The sequence below is a fragment of the Artibeus jamaicensis genome, unplaced genomic scaffold (assembly GCF_021234435.1).
Source record: "Artibeus jamaicensis isolate MK-2021 breed Jamaican fruit bat unplaced genomic scaffold, CSHL_Jam_final contig_1128, whole genome shotgun sequence".
Classification (NCBI taxonomy): Eukaryota; Metazoa; Chordata; class Mammalia; order Chiroptera; family Phyllostomidae; genus Artibeus; species Artibeus jamaicensis.
Genome location: NW_026521220.1, coordinates 2,269,100 through 2,286,936, shown reverse-complemented (window position 1 = coordinate 2,286,936; position 17,837 = coordinate 2,269,100). Strand labels below are relative to the sequence as shown.

The 17,837-nt window shown below is 47.2% G+C and overlaps 1 protein-coding gene across 4 annotated transcripts in view; it reads left to right on the top strand.

The window, feature by feature from the left end:
* The window catches only part of LOC119046622 (protein HIRA), a 75,426-nt gene that overhangs the window by 27,181 nt on the left and 30,408 nt on the right, over nucleotides 1-17,837 (top strand). For all 4 annotated transcript variants that reach the window (XM_053664835.1, XM_053664845.1, XM_053664849.1 and 1 more), the window contains 8 exons: nucleotides 1,898-1,993; nucleotides 3,239-3,399; nucleotides 5,120-5,287; nucleotides 6,999-7,112; nucleotides 9,068-9,138; nucleotides 9,813-9,918; nucleotides 12,243-12,458; nucleotides 13,832-13,917. In XM_053664835.1, the coding sequence (XP_053520810.1) occupies nucleotides 1,898-1,993; nucleotides 3,239-3,399; nucleotides 5,120-5,287; nucleotides 6,999-7,112; nucleotides 9,068-9,138; nucleotides 9,813-9,918; nucleotides 12,243-12,458; nucleotides 13,832-13,917 (1,018 nt within the window). The remainder of the gene's footprint in view (nucleotides 1-1,897; nucleotides 1,994-3,238; nucleotides 3,400-5,119; nucleotides 5,288-6,998; nucleotides 7,113-9,067; nucleotides 9,139-9,812; nucleotides 9,919-12,242; nucleotides 12,459-13,831; nucleotides 13,918-17,837) is intronic.

Below are 17,837 nucleotides of genomic sequence, written 5' to 3'. Positions count from 1 at the left end.
ACAGCATACACCCAAATAAATTCTGGGTATTAAAGAGAGAAACATTCTAAATAATTAAAGCAGGGGAAAACAAAATTGAATATGTATCAAACCTCTAGTAGAGGGAATGTCTTTCCAGATTAACTGAAATAAAAGGTGTCACAAAGGAGAATAACAGACTTTAGTACATAAACCTCCTACAATAGAGGAAGGTCAATGGGTGGAATTTGCAGCTAATGCCTGCAGTATCAATAGTCCTTGGAAATGGCAGAGAAAATCGCTTCTCTTTTCTGGATTCCCAGCTAACTACTTCTGTGCTCTAGGACTTAGGTACCACAGTGAGTCCTGAGGTTCACATGCCTGCCCTCCTGGTTCTCGGTCCTGGGTTTGTTGGATCGCTGCACAGGAGAGCTTGACAAAGACAGGAGCAGAGTCGTCCAAGGACAGGACAGTCTAGACAGATGGGGGAAACCTCCACTGTTACTATTAACCAAGTAAAATTTAAAATATAACAACATACTTAATAAATTAGAAGGGAAAAGATCGTAATCCCCAAGCTGATGTGGGAGTCTTGAAATGGACATTCTGCTTAGAGAAGTGTGAGGTTTTTGAAAAGCAGCCTACAGTTCTAAGAGATGCTAGACTTAGGAAAACATTCAGGTCTTCTTCCCAGATTCCCACTTTGGGTATCTGTCTCAAAGAAATGATCCAGGGTGTGGGGAGTAACATACACATGTGCTCGCGGGCACGAAAAACTGGAACCCATTCAAAGTTCATTGTTAAATTAGATCCGTTTATGAATGCTCTCAGTGACAGAATGCAGAACAAGTCACAAGGAGCCCTGAAGATCACATACACTACTAGAATATTAAATGCAGCGTACAAGTGCATATGCAGTGTGAAATACAAAGGCTAGTACAGTGTGGAAAAGTCTCATCAAGCTGTCACTAAAGATTGCTTTAAAAACTAAAAAAAAACAGCACAATAGAAGCTTTGTTTTGCTTACACTTCTTTTTCAAAAGCCTGTGAGGAGAGGACTGATAGCTGTTAACTTGCCGCTGCGTTCCCGTTAACTCACCTCACCCGCCATTCTGCACATGTGGCACTGCATCAGGCATGAGGTCAGAACCGTCGGTTAAGACTGTGCCTGTCAGTCACACCTGCGCGGTGAGATGGGCACCGTGACCACACGGTCAACCTTTGTGGATGCCGTGGTGTGTGTGCCGGACACTGTCCTATGGCAGTTTCTTGCCTGTAACCCTCTGAGGAGAGGTGCTTTTTTTAGTCCTCATTTTACATGTGTGGAAACTGAGTCACAAAGAAATGAGTGGGATTAACTGTGTGTGGGGACTCCACAGGGAAGGCGTACTCCTGTCAGGGCCTTGGAGAAGAGACCCGGTTCGTGAGAAGTAGGGTCTGAAGATGACTTTGCACTCACTCATTCAGTTAGCCAGCAGCTATTAGCTCTGACTGCATGCCCAGCATTCTGCTAAGTGCTGGATCTACAATGCCCACCAGGCTGTTTGAGGAGGACCCGGGTGGGATGGGAGAAGCCAGCTAGCAGGGTTGAGGAGAGGGCCCGGGCTGCAGGTCCAGTGGTTATCAGCTGTGGTCCTGTCGTTTGGGTGCAGTGCCACAGGCACCAAACCCCCGGCCGTGCCTTCAGTTGCTTCATGTGTGAAAGGAGTAAGGCAGGATCAGTTAGATGCTTCACATTTTACGACCAGTTGAAAACCCTTAGTGGGGAAGTTTTTCAGATTGGTTACAAGAAGAGGAATGGTGATAGTGTTGGGTCAAGTCTCAGACATGATACCAGGGGCTGGGGCCCATCTAGCAGACGCGGGTGTCATGTTACTGCATGCGCCCTTGCCAAGTCTGCACGCCAGGTAAGACTCACTGCCAACCCTCTGTCTTCCAGATGTGATGGACGTAGCGTGGTCTCCCCATGACGCCTGGCTGGCCTCGTGCAGCGTGGATAACACTGTCGTCATCTGGAATGCAGTGAAATTCCCAGGTCAGGGCCGCCTCTGGCTGGGTGGCGGCAGGAGTGGGTCACTCATCTTCAGGGCCAGCTGTCCATGTCTGGAGGGACTGGGCTCTGTCTCTCTGGCTGGTGGCAGCATGTCTCTCACAGTGGACAGGGATTCATGTGTCTTGTCAGTAATCTGGCTCTTTTTTCTTTATCAGTTACATTATGTTAAAGAAAACTAGTAACTGAGGGCTAACGTGGATGTGCTACAAATCGTGAGTGTGGTACATTCATTGACGGTGGAGTTGGGGACCCTGCCCAGCTTGTGCTTGGCTTGCCCTGACACTCCTGTCTGTCCTGTGCCTGCACACGCCTCCTGGCACCTCCACACAGGTGCCTTCATGGGTGGCCCTTCCTCCCCTGGGCCCTGGCCTCAGCTCAGTGGCCACCTCCTCTGTGGCACCCTTGAGCAGATGCAGGCTAACAAATCCAGTTTTGTAAAAGATTAATTTTTCTTAGTAATGTGTTTGAAGTCGTGGCAGATGTCATGACCCTCATAGCACTGCAATTTATAACTAGTAAGATATTTCTTATGCTCCTGCTTTGTATCTGGACTGTGTTTTCTCATGGGAAAGCATCATCCATGCACTTGATCGAAGCCAGTTTCTCTCTATAAGCCACCAGTATGTGTAAGGACCCTCAACCTGGCCACCAAGTGGCAGATTTAGAGGCTGGGTGACATGTAGGTTGCAGCTGTCTAGGAGGTCCTGTCTCACACTTTTTCCTCAGCAATGACTTACAGGGGACTCAGTAGCACCCAGTCCCCAGAGCCACCAGGGAGGTTCGCATCAGAAATGCCCATGTCACAGCCCAGGTGAGCGTGGACTTCAGTCCAGAAAGGCAAACCACAGGCAAGACCACCAGCTGCAGACAAGATAAGGGGGCAGAGTTTGGCTCCGGCTCCGGCCCAAGCCTGGGCCCCCGATTGCCTGCCCCTCCAGGGGCGCGTTCAGCCTCAACCCACACATGTTAGCTGTGAGTGAAGGGAATCGTGATGCCCACCTCCTTGGTGCAGTCATTTCTTCAGATGGGTTTTGTCTTGGTGGAAATCAGAATAGGGAGCTCTTCCGCCTGTGCCCAGGGGTAGTGCTGGCCAGGGTGCACTCCTGAAGTCCCTTCTCTGGGCTAGCCATTCCATAGCCCATGGGTTGTAGCTCATGTTTCTATATAGAGTTATTGTTTTCCCCTAGGTAGCATCTTCCCAACCTCTCTTTTTTTTCCCCCCCACAGAAATTTTAGCTACTCTGAGAGGTCATTCTGGCTTGGTAAAGGGCTTGACCTGGGACCCTGTTGGTAAATATATTGCCTCTCAAGCTGATGACCGCAGTTTGAAGGTGTGGAGGACACTGGACTGGCAGTTGGAGACCAGCATCACCAAGCCTTTTGATGAGGTAATGAGACAGCATAGAGAGCTCAGCCCAGCGGCCTTCCAGGCCTCCATGCACGGAGTCTGCACCTTGTGGGTGAATGCAGAGTCCAGTGGCCTGAGCAGACTGAGCAGACCAGTCAGGGTTCTCTGGGGCAGGCACTCTAGCCTGAAGAGTCGGGTGATGAAAATCTCTCATTTCTCAGATGCTGTCAAATGTCCAACTTTGAGGTCAAAAAGATTTATAAGTCTTTTATATGCACTAACCCACGCCGGGGATAGCAGGACAAGGGGTAGAGTTGGCTCTGTCTGGTGTTTTTCCCGACTGCTGGCCCTGCTCCCTGACTTCCATCTGAGGCCAGCTGACTTTCTTGGGTAGAATTACAGTAGTTTGCAAAATGTCTGGAGGCCAGACCACAGCCACTTGAGTAGCCCTTACTATCATCTCTTCTGCTCGAGTTCTCATTTTTTGTGGGATCGGCACTCAAGCTCACCATTATTCATTAGAGATTTTGTAAGTGCCTACTATGTGTGAGGCAGTACTGTGTGCAGGAAATAAAAGTGGCTCTCTGTGGAGTCTCTTCCTTAAAGCTGAGAACATGGCGGGAAAGGCAGACATCCACGTTGTTGCGGGCGTGGCGCTGGGGTTGCGGAGCGTGCAGAGACGGTCCGGGCGTGTGGCACGGTCTCGTCGGAGAAGGCTGCTTGGGACAGGGCGTGAGTGCAGCTCTGCAGGGCAAGTGGAAGTTGGCCCACTGCTCAGGGCTCGTTGTGGGAGGACAGTTGAGGTATGTGTTCAGTTCTGCCCACACCAGCAGCAGCTCCTGGACTGGGCACACTGGCACCAGCATTCACCTCACTTAGTCCCGCCCTTCTTGGCTGCAGCCTTGTGCAGGGCACACAGGCCTCACACCTGCAGCTCCTCCGGGGCAGGCCTGCCCTCCCTCGGTCCATGGCCTGGCTGGAAATCGTGTCACTGCATTTGGTCCCTGCCTTGTCCTGCCCTCCTCTGAGGCTGGGTGTTCAAGATTTAATCCCTAAGTCTTTGGGGCTGCCCTGGACAAACATCGAGCTTCAGGGGGTTGGCGGGGGCTTTTGGCCTGTATCATTTCACTTTGCAAGGGAAACAGAGAGAAGGGATGCCCTGACTCATCCCTCATTCTAGGTCAGGGGAACAGTGCCTTTCTACTGGGCGTTTTATGGTCTGTTCAGACTTCATAAATCTCTTCTCCTTCGCCAGTAGCATCACCAGGCTTCAGGTGAGGACAAGGCTTGAGAGAGTGAGTGGTGGCTTGTGGTCACCAGCTGCCATCACAGAGATGGGCTCCTCCGGGCCAACAGAGCTCATTCTCTACCGCAGTGAATGGTCTTCAGACTTCATGTAGTGGGGTTAACAGGTGCTGGGCAGAAAAAAGGGGTCAGCGGCCAGATTGACTTGGCCCATGCAGGGTTGATGGATACAAGAGGTGTCCATCCTGTGGGTCCCCTCAGGGGCTCCCTCGCTGCACTGTGCTCACCTCCTGCGGGAAGAGTGCAGCGTGCTGTAGCTCCAAATCCCATCTGACTGCCTTTTTTGTTGTGTCGTCTGGACACACTGGAGTTGCAGCTGTCAGAGTAGTCAGAAGCTTGGCTGCAGGCTCCCCCATCACACATTTACGAATCGGGGCTCAGCTTCATTCTCCAGGCCAGAGTGCAGGTCATGGGACTGGCCTTGATTTCCTTTCAAGCACAGCTGTTTCTTTCAGTGCGGGGGGACAACGCATGTGTTGCGGCTGAGCTGGTCGCCCGATGGGCACTACCTGGTGTCTGCCCATGCCATGAACAACTCTGGCCCCACCGCCCAGATCATCGAACGGGAGGGCTGGAAGACCAACATGGACTTCGTCGGACACCGAAAAGCTGTGACTGTCGTGGTGAGTGTACTCAGAGTGGTACCCCCAGAGCCAGGGCAGGGCTGTGCTCCCCAAGGCTGAGTCACATATGCAACTGAGGTGACGGGCTCTGAGACTCATCACGCGTCATGTTTTTATTTCATTATAAATACGTATGTTCTGATGTTTAAAAATTACATTTATGAAGTAGCATGTGTATTCATGTGTTTTATTGGCAAACTATAACATGAATAACACAAAAATCAGCCTCTGATTAGTAACACTGGTGCTCTGCACTAGCCTTTTTACACGTTCGGATCTGTTCATGAGTGCTCAAGCACACGGTCCTGTCCAGTGCCCCATGCACCAGGCTCTGGAGGGCGCTGTGCGGTTTTTGGTGCGGTTTTTGCACCCCCAAGCATGCATGCTTCTCTCCACAGTGACCTGTTGTAGTGTCAGGGCTCTGCTTTGGCTGTTGTTTGCGTCTGGAGCTGCCTGCCCAATGTTGAAGTGGCGGGAGTGGAGGAGGTGCCAGAAGATGTGGGCCCTGTTACCCTCCCAGGGGTCAGAGCTTATCAGCCACTCCTTTTATGCTTCTGAAAAGTGTCTAGGGGAGTGCCCAAGGCAAACAGCCTCTGAGAACCAGAATCTCCTCCACACTGGGTAACGACAGCAAAGGCAGCAGACTGACTGGCAAAGGCTGATAAAAGTGAAGTATCACTAGGCCCCTGACTTTATAGTCTTTTTATTGACCAAAATGGGCTCCTTCTTCCCATTGTTTGAATTGATAATATCATATATTATGACTTAAATTTATACAAACAATATCACTTCTTTAATTTTTTTGTACTACAGCCTGTGTATGATTTTGTTGGAAACCAGAACCACATTGCTAAAGTGTTTGACAGTCACTGCTTTGTAGTTTGCACAGTGCTTCCATGTGACTCTCTCTCTCGGGACCCTCACGGAGCAGCTGTGGGAGATGGTTGTGAAGATGCAAGCCCAGGACACACGCCTCTGGGTTTCGTGTCCTCCAGGCTCTGTGTACCTCTGGCCATTCTTGCCTACCCCCACCCCCCCGGGGGCGCGGTTAGAATGCCTTGTGCCACCTGACACCGTTCCTTCTCGGTTCTCCTGGCTTGTGAATTTCACCTCTGAATCTAGAGCTTCCAACTGTTTTCAGTCCAGGAAAGCAACAAGGACCTCAGTGTGTGCTTCCAGCCTTTCCAAAAATGACACCCAGGTTACACTGGGGTGGTCCCTGAGCTGACCTTAGCCTGACATAGCCACCATCCCTGTTTGTGAGATCATGTAGGGCTGATCAGTCGCTATAAGACAGTATTGACTGTGAGCAAGGAATACAGTGAGGGGAAAGGAATACTGGAGCAGCCTCCCCTCTGAACCTTGTCCCTAAAGCCCAGGTCCTAGAGCTCGCCCTGCCCAGGCCAGGACGGGTTCAGTAGCTCCCCTGCCATCCACCCAACTGCAGGCCCAGACTGGAGAGATGATAGAGCCTGTTTCAAGTCCTTGTCTCACAACTTACTCATCACATGATGTGGCACACGTTTTATGGCCTCTCTGAGCCTCACTTTATCCTCAGCAAAATGCCTCCTGGGTGGTTGTGAAAGTCACCTAGGGGGATGTCTGCGGGGGCCCTCCTGGCGGGCTGCGATGGTGCTAGTTTGCAATGCTTATCATGGGATACCTGCTTAATGCTTGATCAATTATTTTAGCATTTGTTATTTGGCTTTAGAAATTCAACCCCAAAATCTTCAAAAAGAAGCAGAAGAATGGGAGTTCTGCGAAGCCCAGCTGTCCGTACTGCTGCTGTGCTGTCGGCAGCAAGGACCGTTCTCTCTCCGTCTGGGTGAGCTCCCCACTCTGAGTGGTTGCTGCTCCTGAAGGACAACAGGAGACAGGGCTGGTGACGGTTTGGAGCCTGGAGGCCCGGAAGAGGAGGGACCCCTGCTTTCACCCCATACCTGCAGCCCGTCCTCCTGTAGCCACTAAGGGGAGCACTGGAGACAGGGCCTCGGCCCAGCCAGAGCGGCTCCTGTGTCCAGACGTGGGGAACACCCTTAGTGATTGCTGCCATGGTTGGCTTGTGGTGTTTGCTTCATTTTTAAAATCCTGTATTGACATAAGATCTACATAAAGTGTATTCACCTGAAGCATACAGTTCGGTGCATTGTTGTAACATATTTACATGTGTAACCACCACCACCCCAAAATGTTCCCCGTCCCTGCCTAGTCGAGACCCCAGCCTCCAAGTCCCCCTCAGCCAAGGCAACCACTCTAGTGATGTCTGTCACATCGAGGAGTTGTGCCTGTTCTTAAACTTTATTGAAATGGAGTCGTGTAGTGTTTACTTTTTCTTGCATTGCTTTCACTCAGCACGATGTTGTTGGGACTCGTGTATGTTGTTACATTTAACAATGGTTTATTCCTCATTGTTAATTTTCCTGTAAGCAGAGCGGATTTGAAGTTGTAGGTGTGAAGGTTATTCTCTGGCTGCATTTATTACGGTCGTTTGTCACAGAGAAATTGATTGCTATGTTACACTGTGATTTTTTCAGGCCCAGTATTCATGTTACATCCATTGCAGAACCTGACCCTAGTGCCATCATAGGCAGTTCCAGGCATGTTCTTCCTGGGCTCCTCCTGGCCTGGGGCTCCATTCATGGTGCTTTGACCAAAACATCACTGATCGTGTGCTCATGTTTCTTATAAAATGGAGGTCAGTTGCTCACACAGGTCCAGATTTCTAAAGGGGTGTATAAAGACTTTTTTTGGGAGGAGGGCAGAGCTCTTTATTCTAGAAGTAGAATTAGGGTAGGGGCAAGATTCTTCTTACAGATTCCGGGTAACTCAGACTGCAGCCCTTTCCTCAGGATTAAAGTGGCTGAAACGCCTTTTTTTCTGCAAGAACAGTCCCAGCCTCCTGGAAGCTTCCACAGTACCTGGTGGGAGCCCTGCAGAAGGGTGTTCCCACCCTGTCGGCCACGCTGCGGCCCCAGGACCTGTCAGCAGAGAGTCAGACACTAGTGTTTGAGAGGTGGATCTCACTGTAAGGGTGGGAACGTGAGGCAGGGCAGGGCCCAGCATGAGAGTGACTAGATAACAAATAGGCCTGTGTGAATGTTACACAGTCATCTAAAACAGCTGCCCTCAGGACATTTAATGACATGCTCATTAGGTACTAAGTGACAAAGCAGGCACAGTCATGTGTCTTATTTTATGAAAGAGAACAGCTCATCCAAGCATTAATAGTGGTTAACTTTGGGTCTGGATTAGGGCAACATAAACCATTTTTATGTGCTTCTGCACTGTCCACACCCAGTATAGAGTGACATTGTGTGACATACACCAAGCCTTGCACAATGTGTACCAGAATTCCTTGGACCCAGAGAAGACGTGCTGGGTTTTCTCTGAGGCTGTTTTCCTGTCCTGGGAGCTGTCCTTCCTGTCTTGTCCCCTGCTCAGGCCTTGGCATGCTATCCCCTGCTTGGTAGATCTTCTCTGCCCAAGTCCTGACCCTTGCAGAGTCCCCTTCTCCATTGTTGGTGGTCTGTGTAAAAAGGCATCTCTCTGCCAGATCACAATGAGCCCATCAGACAGGGGCCACTGTAATTTGCACATTTCAACAAGGTTTCTACAGATTAGGATCTTGGTGGTTGCTGTTTGAATAGAGATGAATGTGTCCTATATGTCAGCAAAATTCTTACCAAGGCTTCAAGGACTGGTAGTTCTTAACTGAGCTGAGTAGACAAAAAAAATGGTCTTAATTCATTTTATTAACCTTTGCGTCTTCCTTTCTTCTAGCTCACATGTCTGAAAAGGCCTTTGGTTGTCATCCATGAGCTGTTTGACAAATCCATCATGGATATTTCCTGGTAAGATGGATTCTTGTAATGATGTACAGGCGAGGAGCAGAGAGGCCATGCATTGAAATACAGGGGCCCCTGGGTGTGAGTAGATTCAGGTAGCCAGGAACACCACACCACCTTCTGGATTTTGCCAGTGGAGCAGACCCCAGGGTGCTGTTTGCACACAATTCAGGAAAGGGCAGCGTGGTCCTGCTTTTGGGAGAGCGTCTGCTGCTGTACTCCCTGCTTCACTGGGAGGTGCCCCTAGAAAACTCCTTGTCCAATGAACTGGTCCTTAGGAGAAGGAGAGTGCTGTGTGCCTGGCTAGCTCCACTTCCGCTGTCCTTGCGTGATCCAGATTAGCCTAGGTGCGGAGACACATTCTGCTCCTCAGTGACCTCCTTTAGATGTATACTCCCCCATGTGTTTTTTTAAATGGTTTCAAAAATGAGATAAATGAAATGAAATTCTTACAAAAGACATGGTAAGAGATACTTTGTGCATGTGCTTAGAACTAAAGGGTGCCAGAACCTTCTGGGACTCTATTGTCTCCCCTGTCCCCATCCCCACAAGGCCACAGAAGGAATCAGAGGTTCTCAGCGTCAACCGAGAGCCCTGCCCTGCTGTTCTATGCCAGCCACTGAGGCATGCGGAGTACCCCAGGCACTTGCTCCCAGGCTGCTAACAGTCGTCTCTTTCAGGACTCTGAACGGGCTGGGCATCCTGGTGTGCTCCATGGATGGCTCTGTGGCATTCCTAGATTTCTCCCAGGATGAGCTCGGAGACCCCCTGAGCGAGGAGGAAAAGGTAGGAGAATACACTGCTGGCTAGTGACCCATGTGCTACACACGCTCTGGGGCCGCAGAAATGGCCACGATAGCTCTGAGAGGCCTCTTAATTCATGGGTGCCCCTTCCATTGGACCCGCTTCTCCTTTTTCTTTCTTTTCTTCTTCTTCTTTTTTTTTTTAACTTATAAAGAGAGGGGAAGGGAGGGAGGGGGGGAGAGAGAGAGAGAGACATCAACGTCTGAGAGATACTTCCATCAGTTGCCTCTTGCACACCCCACAGTGGGGACCTGGCCCACAACTCAGGCCAGTACCTGATTTGGAATTGAACTGGCAATCTTTTGGTTGGTGGCAGGCTCTCAATCCACTGAGCCACACTGGCCAGGGCAGGACCCTTTTCTTGTGATATACACAGATACGTTGTTTCTTAATGTACTATTGGGAGTTCATCTTTTAGAGATTATAATCATTGTTTTCTTTACAAAATAGATTCATTTAAAAATGAGTCTCTGTTCATGTCCAAACTCAGTTCTGGAATGAAGAGTAAAATAATTTGGGGCATCTCCTCCTGAGCTGATAATTAGCCACACACTGGGAGGTTTCACCCTGGGAGAGAGCTGGGGAGAGAGAGCTCCCCGGAGTCCCCGTTCTCGTCCCTTTCCCCATTGTCTTGTACTGACACAGTTGCCACGAGGCAGCAACTAAATAGTAGTATTGACTGTTTCTCAGCGCTTATTACATGCCAGATTTCTGGATTGTGTGTCTGCATATATTATTTCACCTAAATTACACAAAACCCTTGAAACAGAGCTTACATGTTTCATCAGTGAGGTAACTAAGCCTCTCAGCAAATAGTATGGCCCTTGGCTGAGACCATATATGACCTTTTGGTACAAGAACAGAAACCTGAATCAGGCCCACTTAATGTCTTTGGACTAGACCTCTTGCCTGTGCTATGTCCAGGGCAGTGTGGCCCATGTGCCTTTTCTCAAGAGCTTTAAGAACAACTCTGCTATAACCATAAACTTAGAACCAGCATTTCTACAAATGGGCCTTTGTCAACACTAGTTTGTCTGATAGGAGCCCTCTGAAAGCTCAGAGCAGGTGGGCATCTCCCTCCCCTAGTGTTTCAGTTGCTAGTAGAAGCTCCCTCTTAAGCTGCTTTGTGGACTTCCCACTATGCTGTAAACCCTTCAAGGGTAGTGTGTCTGCCTTGCTGACAGCACCTAGCATAGAGCCTGGCACCCTGGCAGTTGATTGTCAGTGAAAGGATGAATGTCTCAGTGGCCTCAGGTCTTCCTTTCACCTTTTCACTGGAATCACTGTTCATGCCCCTCCCCCTTAAAGAGTCACAGTGGGAGCCTACATAATAACCTGTCTAGCTTATCATATTCCAGGTGACAGGTAGGGATCCCGTGTATGAAGAATGCTAGGGAAACTTTGGCCAAACACTGACTTCTGCCTTGAGATTCCAAGGGAGGGATTCAGAGAAGAGGGGCCAGGAACCAGGGTGGTAAGGGAGGGAAGTTCCTGGCCACATACAGGCATACCAGGCCTTGCAGGAGTACGTCCCAAGGTGCCACTTCCCCCATCTAGCATCCTCTGCTGTGAGGCAGATGCCTTCCTGACCTCCACGTTGTTTGTAACATATCATTACGTGAATCTCTTCATCGTATCAGTCACTCCCAGTGTTCTGGGGACATCATTCCTGCCCTCATGGTATGTTGTGTCATGGGACTAATGAGACTTGGGAAGATAAAGGGAGGGGCCCTGCTCAGAAGGTTTGGGACAGCAGGGACAGAGAAGATTTCCCTAGGTCTGCTGTGCTGGGCCCTCCCTTGTTCTTAGAAACACTGTTAGCAGCCTCATGGCAACTTCCAACCACACGGGGCTGATGGCTACAGATAAGAGCAGTGGAAGCGCACTCTGGGTTCAGCATCTGATTCCCAAAGAGTGTTTGGGGCTCTTGAAGTAATTTAAAAGCCTGAAGTTATCGATTTGAGTGTCTTAACTTTAGTTCAACAAACACTACTTGTTCTGCACCGAATATATAGTAGGTATTTTCTAGTTGGTTATTCATTTACTTTCGTCCCCAGCTATAGATACACAGGAGGCTATAAATATCTAGGGAAAACACAAGACTGCTGCAGAGTCATCTAATAGGCATCAGGCAGAAAGGGGAGGGAGGCCGTGGAGAGCTGGCATTGACGCTCTGGGACCCCTGTTCAGGGCTCTTTCTGCTCTCAGAGTCAAGAGAGCCAACACACGCACGGCTCACCCACTGGTGGGCAGTATCTATCGCTTGGTTGCTCACAGCTATTTGTACTTTTCTCTGCTTTCTCTAGAGCCACATTCATCAATCCACCTATGGCAAGAGCTTAGCTATCATGACTGAGGCCCAGCTCTCTACAGCTGTCATCGAGAACCCTGAGATGCTTAAGTACCAGCGGAGGCAGCAACAGCAGCAACTGGACCAGAAGAGTGCCGTAGCCAGAGAGACGGGATCAGCTGCCTCAGTCACTGGCGTCGTCAATGGGGAGAGTCTGGAAGACATCAGGAAGGTGAGAACTTGGCCCAAGGGCACTGAGAATATAGCACATGCTAGGGACGGGGCATGGGGAACAGGCAGACTGGGCAGGGCACAGACTCAAGTGGTCAGGAGGCAGGTGTGTGCTGGGCCTGGTGTAAGACCTGGGGTGAGCCAGCTTGGGCCCACTTGGCACCTTACCTTCAACTGCATGAGGTAGCAGTGGGGATTAAGCCACCTTTATCAAAGGCCTTTTTGCCTAAGGAGCTCTAGAGAAGTTCATTTCTTACAGGAAATTGGCCTTTCTAGGAAATTCTGTATGCAGCAGGTCCTTGAATAATGTCATTTTGTCATTACAACATTGATGAGAAAATAAAAAATTGATTCCTGGCTGGGCCCACTCTGTGTGGAGTTTGCACGCTCTCCCCATGTTTCTCCCACACCCCAAAGACGTCCATGTTGGGCTTACTGTCTCCGGTGTGCCCTGAGCTGTGGAAATAGGCTCTGGCCATCCATGACTCTGAACTGCAATAAGTGGGTTGGAAAATAATCGTCTTATTTGCTTTTCTTAATCTTTCTTACATGTATGTTGTAGCTCACATATATTTCATGTTTAATATTAGAAGTATTTCAGGTCTCTAATTTGGTGATGTTTTTATGATCAGAAATATGTCGTAGGAGCTTAACTCTTGTTTATATCAAATAGCCTATGGTGAAATTGGTTCCTTACATGTTGTCCTGCCCACAGTCAGTTTCCAAGACCCTATCGATGACACTAAGTGACGATTTACTGTACTGAGAACATTGGGTTTTAGTCTCTGCCCTTAGGAGACATCTGTGGGCCCCCCGTTCTTCATCTGGAGGTCCACATCTCACTGAGGGGCAGAAGGTAGAGAAGGGCAGCAAGGTTAGAATTGCCTAGAGTGCTTAAATCATCTTCAGGAGTTTGTGAAGGGTAATGAACATCTCCAGGTGGTTCAGATACCATGTGTGACTGGGAACCCTTTCTTCCACCCTCTAGTGGAAGAAAGTTTGCAAACCACAGCTTAGAAAACAATAGAGTGGCTTATGAGTGTAAGTCTCATCTGTTAGTTCCCTCCTCATTGATCCCCGTGGCTACTCACCTTCCCCTGGAACCTGGCCAGGCCTGCAGTACTAGTGATGAAGAGGGAGGGGCTGGAGCCGGTTCACCTGGAAGCGTTCTGTCCTTTCTCATTTACTATGCAGGAAGTGGAGCATGCACCCTGATGGAAACATTTGCTCCTGGATTAGGTGGCTTAGTTTAGTTGGACTAGAAGTCTATAGAAAGGGAAGTTAAAAAGCATTTTCTTAGAGGCATTATTTTTTGTTATTTGGAGATAGTTGGCATAAACTTTTCCATTCATTTATGTCACTCTGCTTTGCCAGAATCTTTTGAAGAAACAAGTTGAGACTCGGACGGCAGATGGTCGGAGAAGAATCACTCCTCTCTGCATAGCACAGCTGGACACCGGGTACTCGATCATTCACCAAGCTTTCCATGGCCTTGTCTGGGAGGCCTTCCTCTCGCCTTTCACCAGTTGGCACTTTCATAGTCAGGGTCTTCGCAGGCTCTTGGGCAGATCTGACCTATAGAAAATGGAAGTCGATCCCAGCTTCCCCTCAGCCTCAAAGTCCAGTGTTCCACACAGAGCCCTTACACAGACTTATTTCATCCTGAAGGTGGGCTAGGAAGAGCCTGTGACGGGCCAGCGGGCAAGGGCACCTTAGGAGCGCCATTGGATCTACTCAGCCAGCCCTGCTTCATTCTTGGTGGGGCACTGGAAGACACCAGGGAGAGAAATTGGACTGATTTTCTTTCTATTTCTTTCTTCCCTTTTATATATAGCCTTCTTCTTTTAATTGTGAAAGGAATATATATATATACACCTTGTTGAAAATAGTAGAATCCGTCCCCGACTGATGTGGCTCACTGGGTTGGACATCATACCACAAAATGAAAGGTCACTGGTTCAGTTCCCAGTCAGGGCAGATCCCTGGGTTGCAGGCCACGTCCCTAGTTAGGGAGCTGCGCGAGGCACCCAGTTGCAGTTTCCCTCTTTCGTCCTCCCTTCCCTTCTCTCTAAAAATAAATAAATAAATAAATTCATATTTGCTTTATTTTTATTTATTTATTTATTCTCAGAGAGGGGAAGGGAGAGAGAAAGAGAGAAACTGCAACTGGGTGCCTCTCGCAGGTCCCCAACCAGGGACCCAGCCTGCAACCCAGGGATCTGCCCTGACTGGAAATTGAACCAGTGACCCTTTGATTTGCAGGCCAGCGCTCAATCCACTGAGCCACACCAGCCAGGGCCATTTTGGTTTTTTAAAGAAAATGGTAGAAGTCCAAAGATGAGCATAAACATTATCCATAAATCAGTTTTTCAGGTATAATCACTGTTAATATTTTGGTATCTCTATCTCCATTCTTTTTTCCCCACTTGTGCCTTTACCTGGACCTTGTACTCATTTTAATAAATAGTCCTCAGAAGCACTGGCTTGCTGAATGGGCAGGTTCCCAGCCTGTGAATGCACCATGATTTACTTAACCAGCCCCTTCATAGACTTGTAGTTTTTTACTGTAAATGAATCTCTGAGCCTACCTGTGACTGTTACTTCAGACTGGGTCCCAGAAGTGGGATTGCTGGGTGCAGAGGGGGTCTCCGAGGCACACTTACCTGAGGGGGCCAGGAAAGGGAAGCTCACCTCTACGTGTTTGAGCACCTGTAGTGAGGCTGGCTTTTGTATGCATCCTTCTCCCCCAAACGACGTATATTAATTTGCTGATAAAGGCCTGTGTGAAAGAAAGCGATTACCCCCTGTTCAGGATGATTTACCTGGTTTTATACTCATGCAGTGGACCTGCTTGGGGCAACCACACACAGTAGGCCTCTACACTTTGCAGTTGTTCATCCATGAGCTATTCCAAATCTTGCAGGGACTCTAAAGAGACCTTCAGTCACAGGATGTGCTAATTGACCTCCTGGTGTTAGGTGTTTTGGCGCTGAGGCCCTGGAGGGCAGAGACCTGACTGGTACAGCCAGGATCAGTGTCCTGACTCCTCTCAGAGGGTAATTTTCCTTTGAGAAGAGTTTCCCATTGTGAACCTATATAGGGTAATGCTGCCTGCCTACCTTTTATTGGAACCAAGTGCCACCGAGTATGTGACTGTACTTTGAAGACTGCGAGATTTGCGGGAGGGTCATGAGGTGGAGGTGGTGGAGGTGGTGGCCGCAGCAGCACTTCTGTTCTGTAGGTCCATCCTCGTAGGCCTCCCACGGCGAGAGGCAGAGGGAGAAAATGGCTGCCTGCCTGCACCTGAGCCAGCTTCCTGCCTAGGGCTCATTTTCTGCCACCAAAACTTCATTTTCTTGATCTTCAGGGCTTTTTTGCCCTCCTGATACCTATGTTAAAGCAAGTAGTTACAGAATAATTATTAGCTAGCTAATTAAGAAAGAAAAGAAAAGCACAAATGTTTAAAGTAGGACTAAGTGGGAAATAACTATGGATAAAGAATAAATCAAAAGGATGAAAGTATTTGCTGAACTCTGCAAATAAATTCGAAAGTGGATGATTTTTGAGGAAAATAAAATTAGCAAACTGAAGAAATCTGTGCAGATGGATTATTATAGAAGTAGTAGAGAACACCGTCAAAGGGTTAACCTGCCAAAACCCACCAGACTAAGAAGGCTTCACGTGCAAATCCTAACAGACGTTCAAGGAACAGAGCATTCTAATATAATTGAAAATGGTCGAGTATGTAGAAAACAAGCCTACAAAATCTTTTTCTTTGAAATGACACAGTATTTACTTCAAAACTTGGCAGAGACAGAATGTAATAAATCCCTGGTCAGTTTCATTTCTGACTGTCAATGCAGAATCCTAAATAAATAGTAATAAACAGAACCTTCCAGTGTGTTGAAAGGTTAATACATTAAAACTAAATAAAGATTAATTTAGGAAAGCAAAGCGGTTCAAATTTTGGGAAACTTAATTTACTTCTACATGTCAGTAGATCCAAAAATTATGTGGTCATTTCTATAGATGCTGTAAAGGTATTTATACTAAACTCAACATCATTCTTATTTAAAATTCATTAAATGGGAATAGATGTATGCTTCATAAACTATCTTAATTCAATTAAATTTTAAAACTAATCAAATGTCTACTCTTGTGACAATAATTTGCCATTGTTCTAAAGGTCCTTGCTCAGTCCAGAGAAAGAATAAATTGGAAAGGATATGGAAAATGTATTATTATTTCAAGTTGATATGCTCTATAAGAGCATCATCACCTGGAAAAACTGCCATGTGCAATAAAAAAAGAAAGTAAGAGGACTGTATATCACCAATGTGATGAGATTAAGTAGCAGCAACTACTCTGAGAAGAGATAAAGGAAGAAACCAGTTTCACAAATGCAGTACCTGATGGTAACAAGAAGTATAGAAGATCTTAATGAAGAAAAAGGTTTAACCCTACTGAGAGACCTAAGAAATTCAGAGTTACAGGAAATGTGTATCATTTTTTTAGCTAGGATGACTCAACATCATAAAGTTGACAGATTTCTCTCAACTGCAAGTATAACATGAGCCGTAAAAATAAACACAGTTTTCTAAATCAAACAATCAGATTCTGAATTTAAGTAGAAAAAATAGGAATAGCTGAAATATTTTTGAAAAAGATTAATTAGGAAGACTAGCCCCATCAGAAATTAAGGGTTAGAATAATTAAAACAGGAAGATACTGACATATGAATAGACAGAATAGACATTGGGATACAATAGAAAAGTAAGAAATTAGTTCAAATATTTGTAAAAATATTAAAGGTAATGTTTTGCATCCTTGGTGAATCATTACCTAATTCAGTAAGTGGGAGTCAGGACTATTTGATACTCTAGAAACAAAACTGAAGCCCTGCCTCAACCTAAAAGTCTGAACAGCTCAGAGGTTTTTTTTTAATGTTTAACTATTTTGTTTAAAATTTTAGAAGAGTCCATAGAAGAATATTTTCATAATCTCTGAGGTAAAAACGTCTGCTCTGACACAAAATTTAGACCACAGAAAAAACTTTTGTGACCCATTTCTTTGCAAAATAACTTTTTTTTGCAAAGAAAATTTCATGATAAAGAATCAAAATACAATATTCTGGGGAATGTATTTGTTGCTCATATAAAGAATTCTTTTATAAGTGAATAGTCTTCAAATCAGTAATAAAGACCAAAAACCAGACAGACCAGCAGGTGAAGGATATGTACAAATATTTCACAAAAAAGAAAATGATGTTTCCATATGAAAAAATTTCAATCTTACATCAAAATAACTGCAAATTAAAACTGTAGGAAGATACTATTTTTCATCTCTCAGTTGTCAAATATTAAGAAATTTGATAAAATTT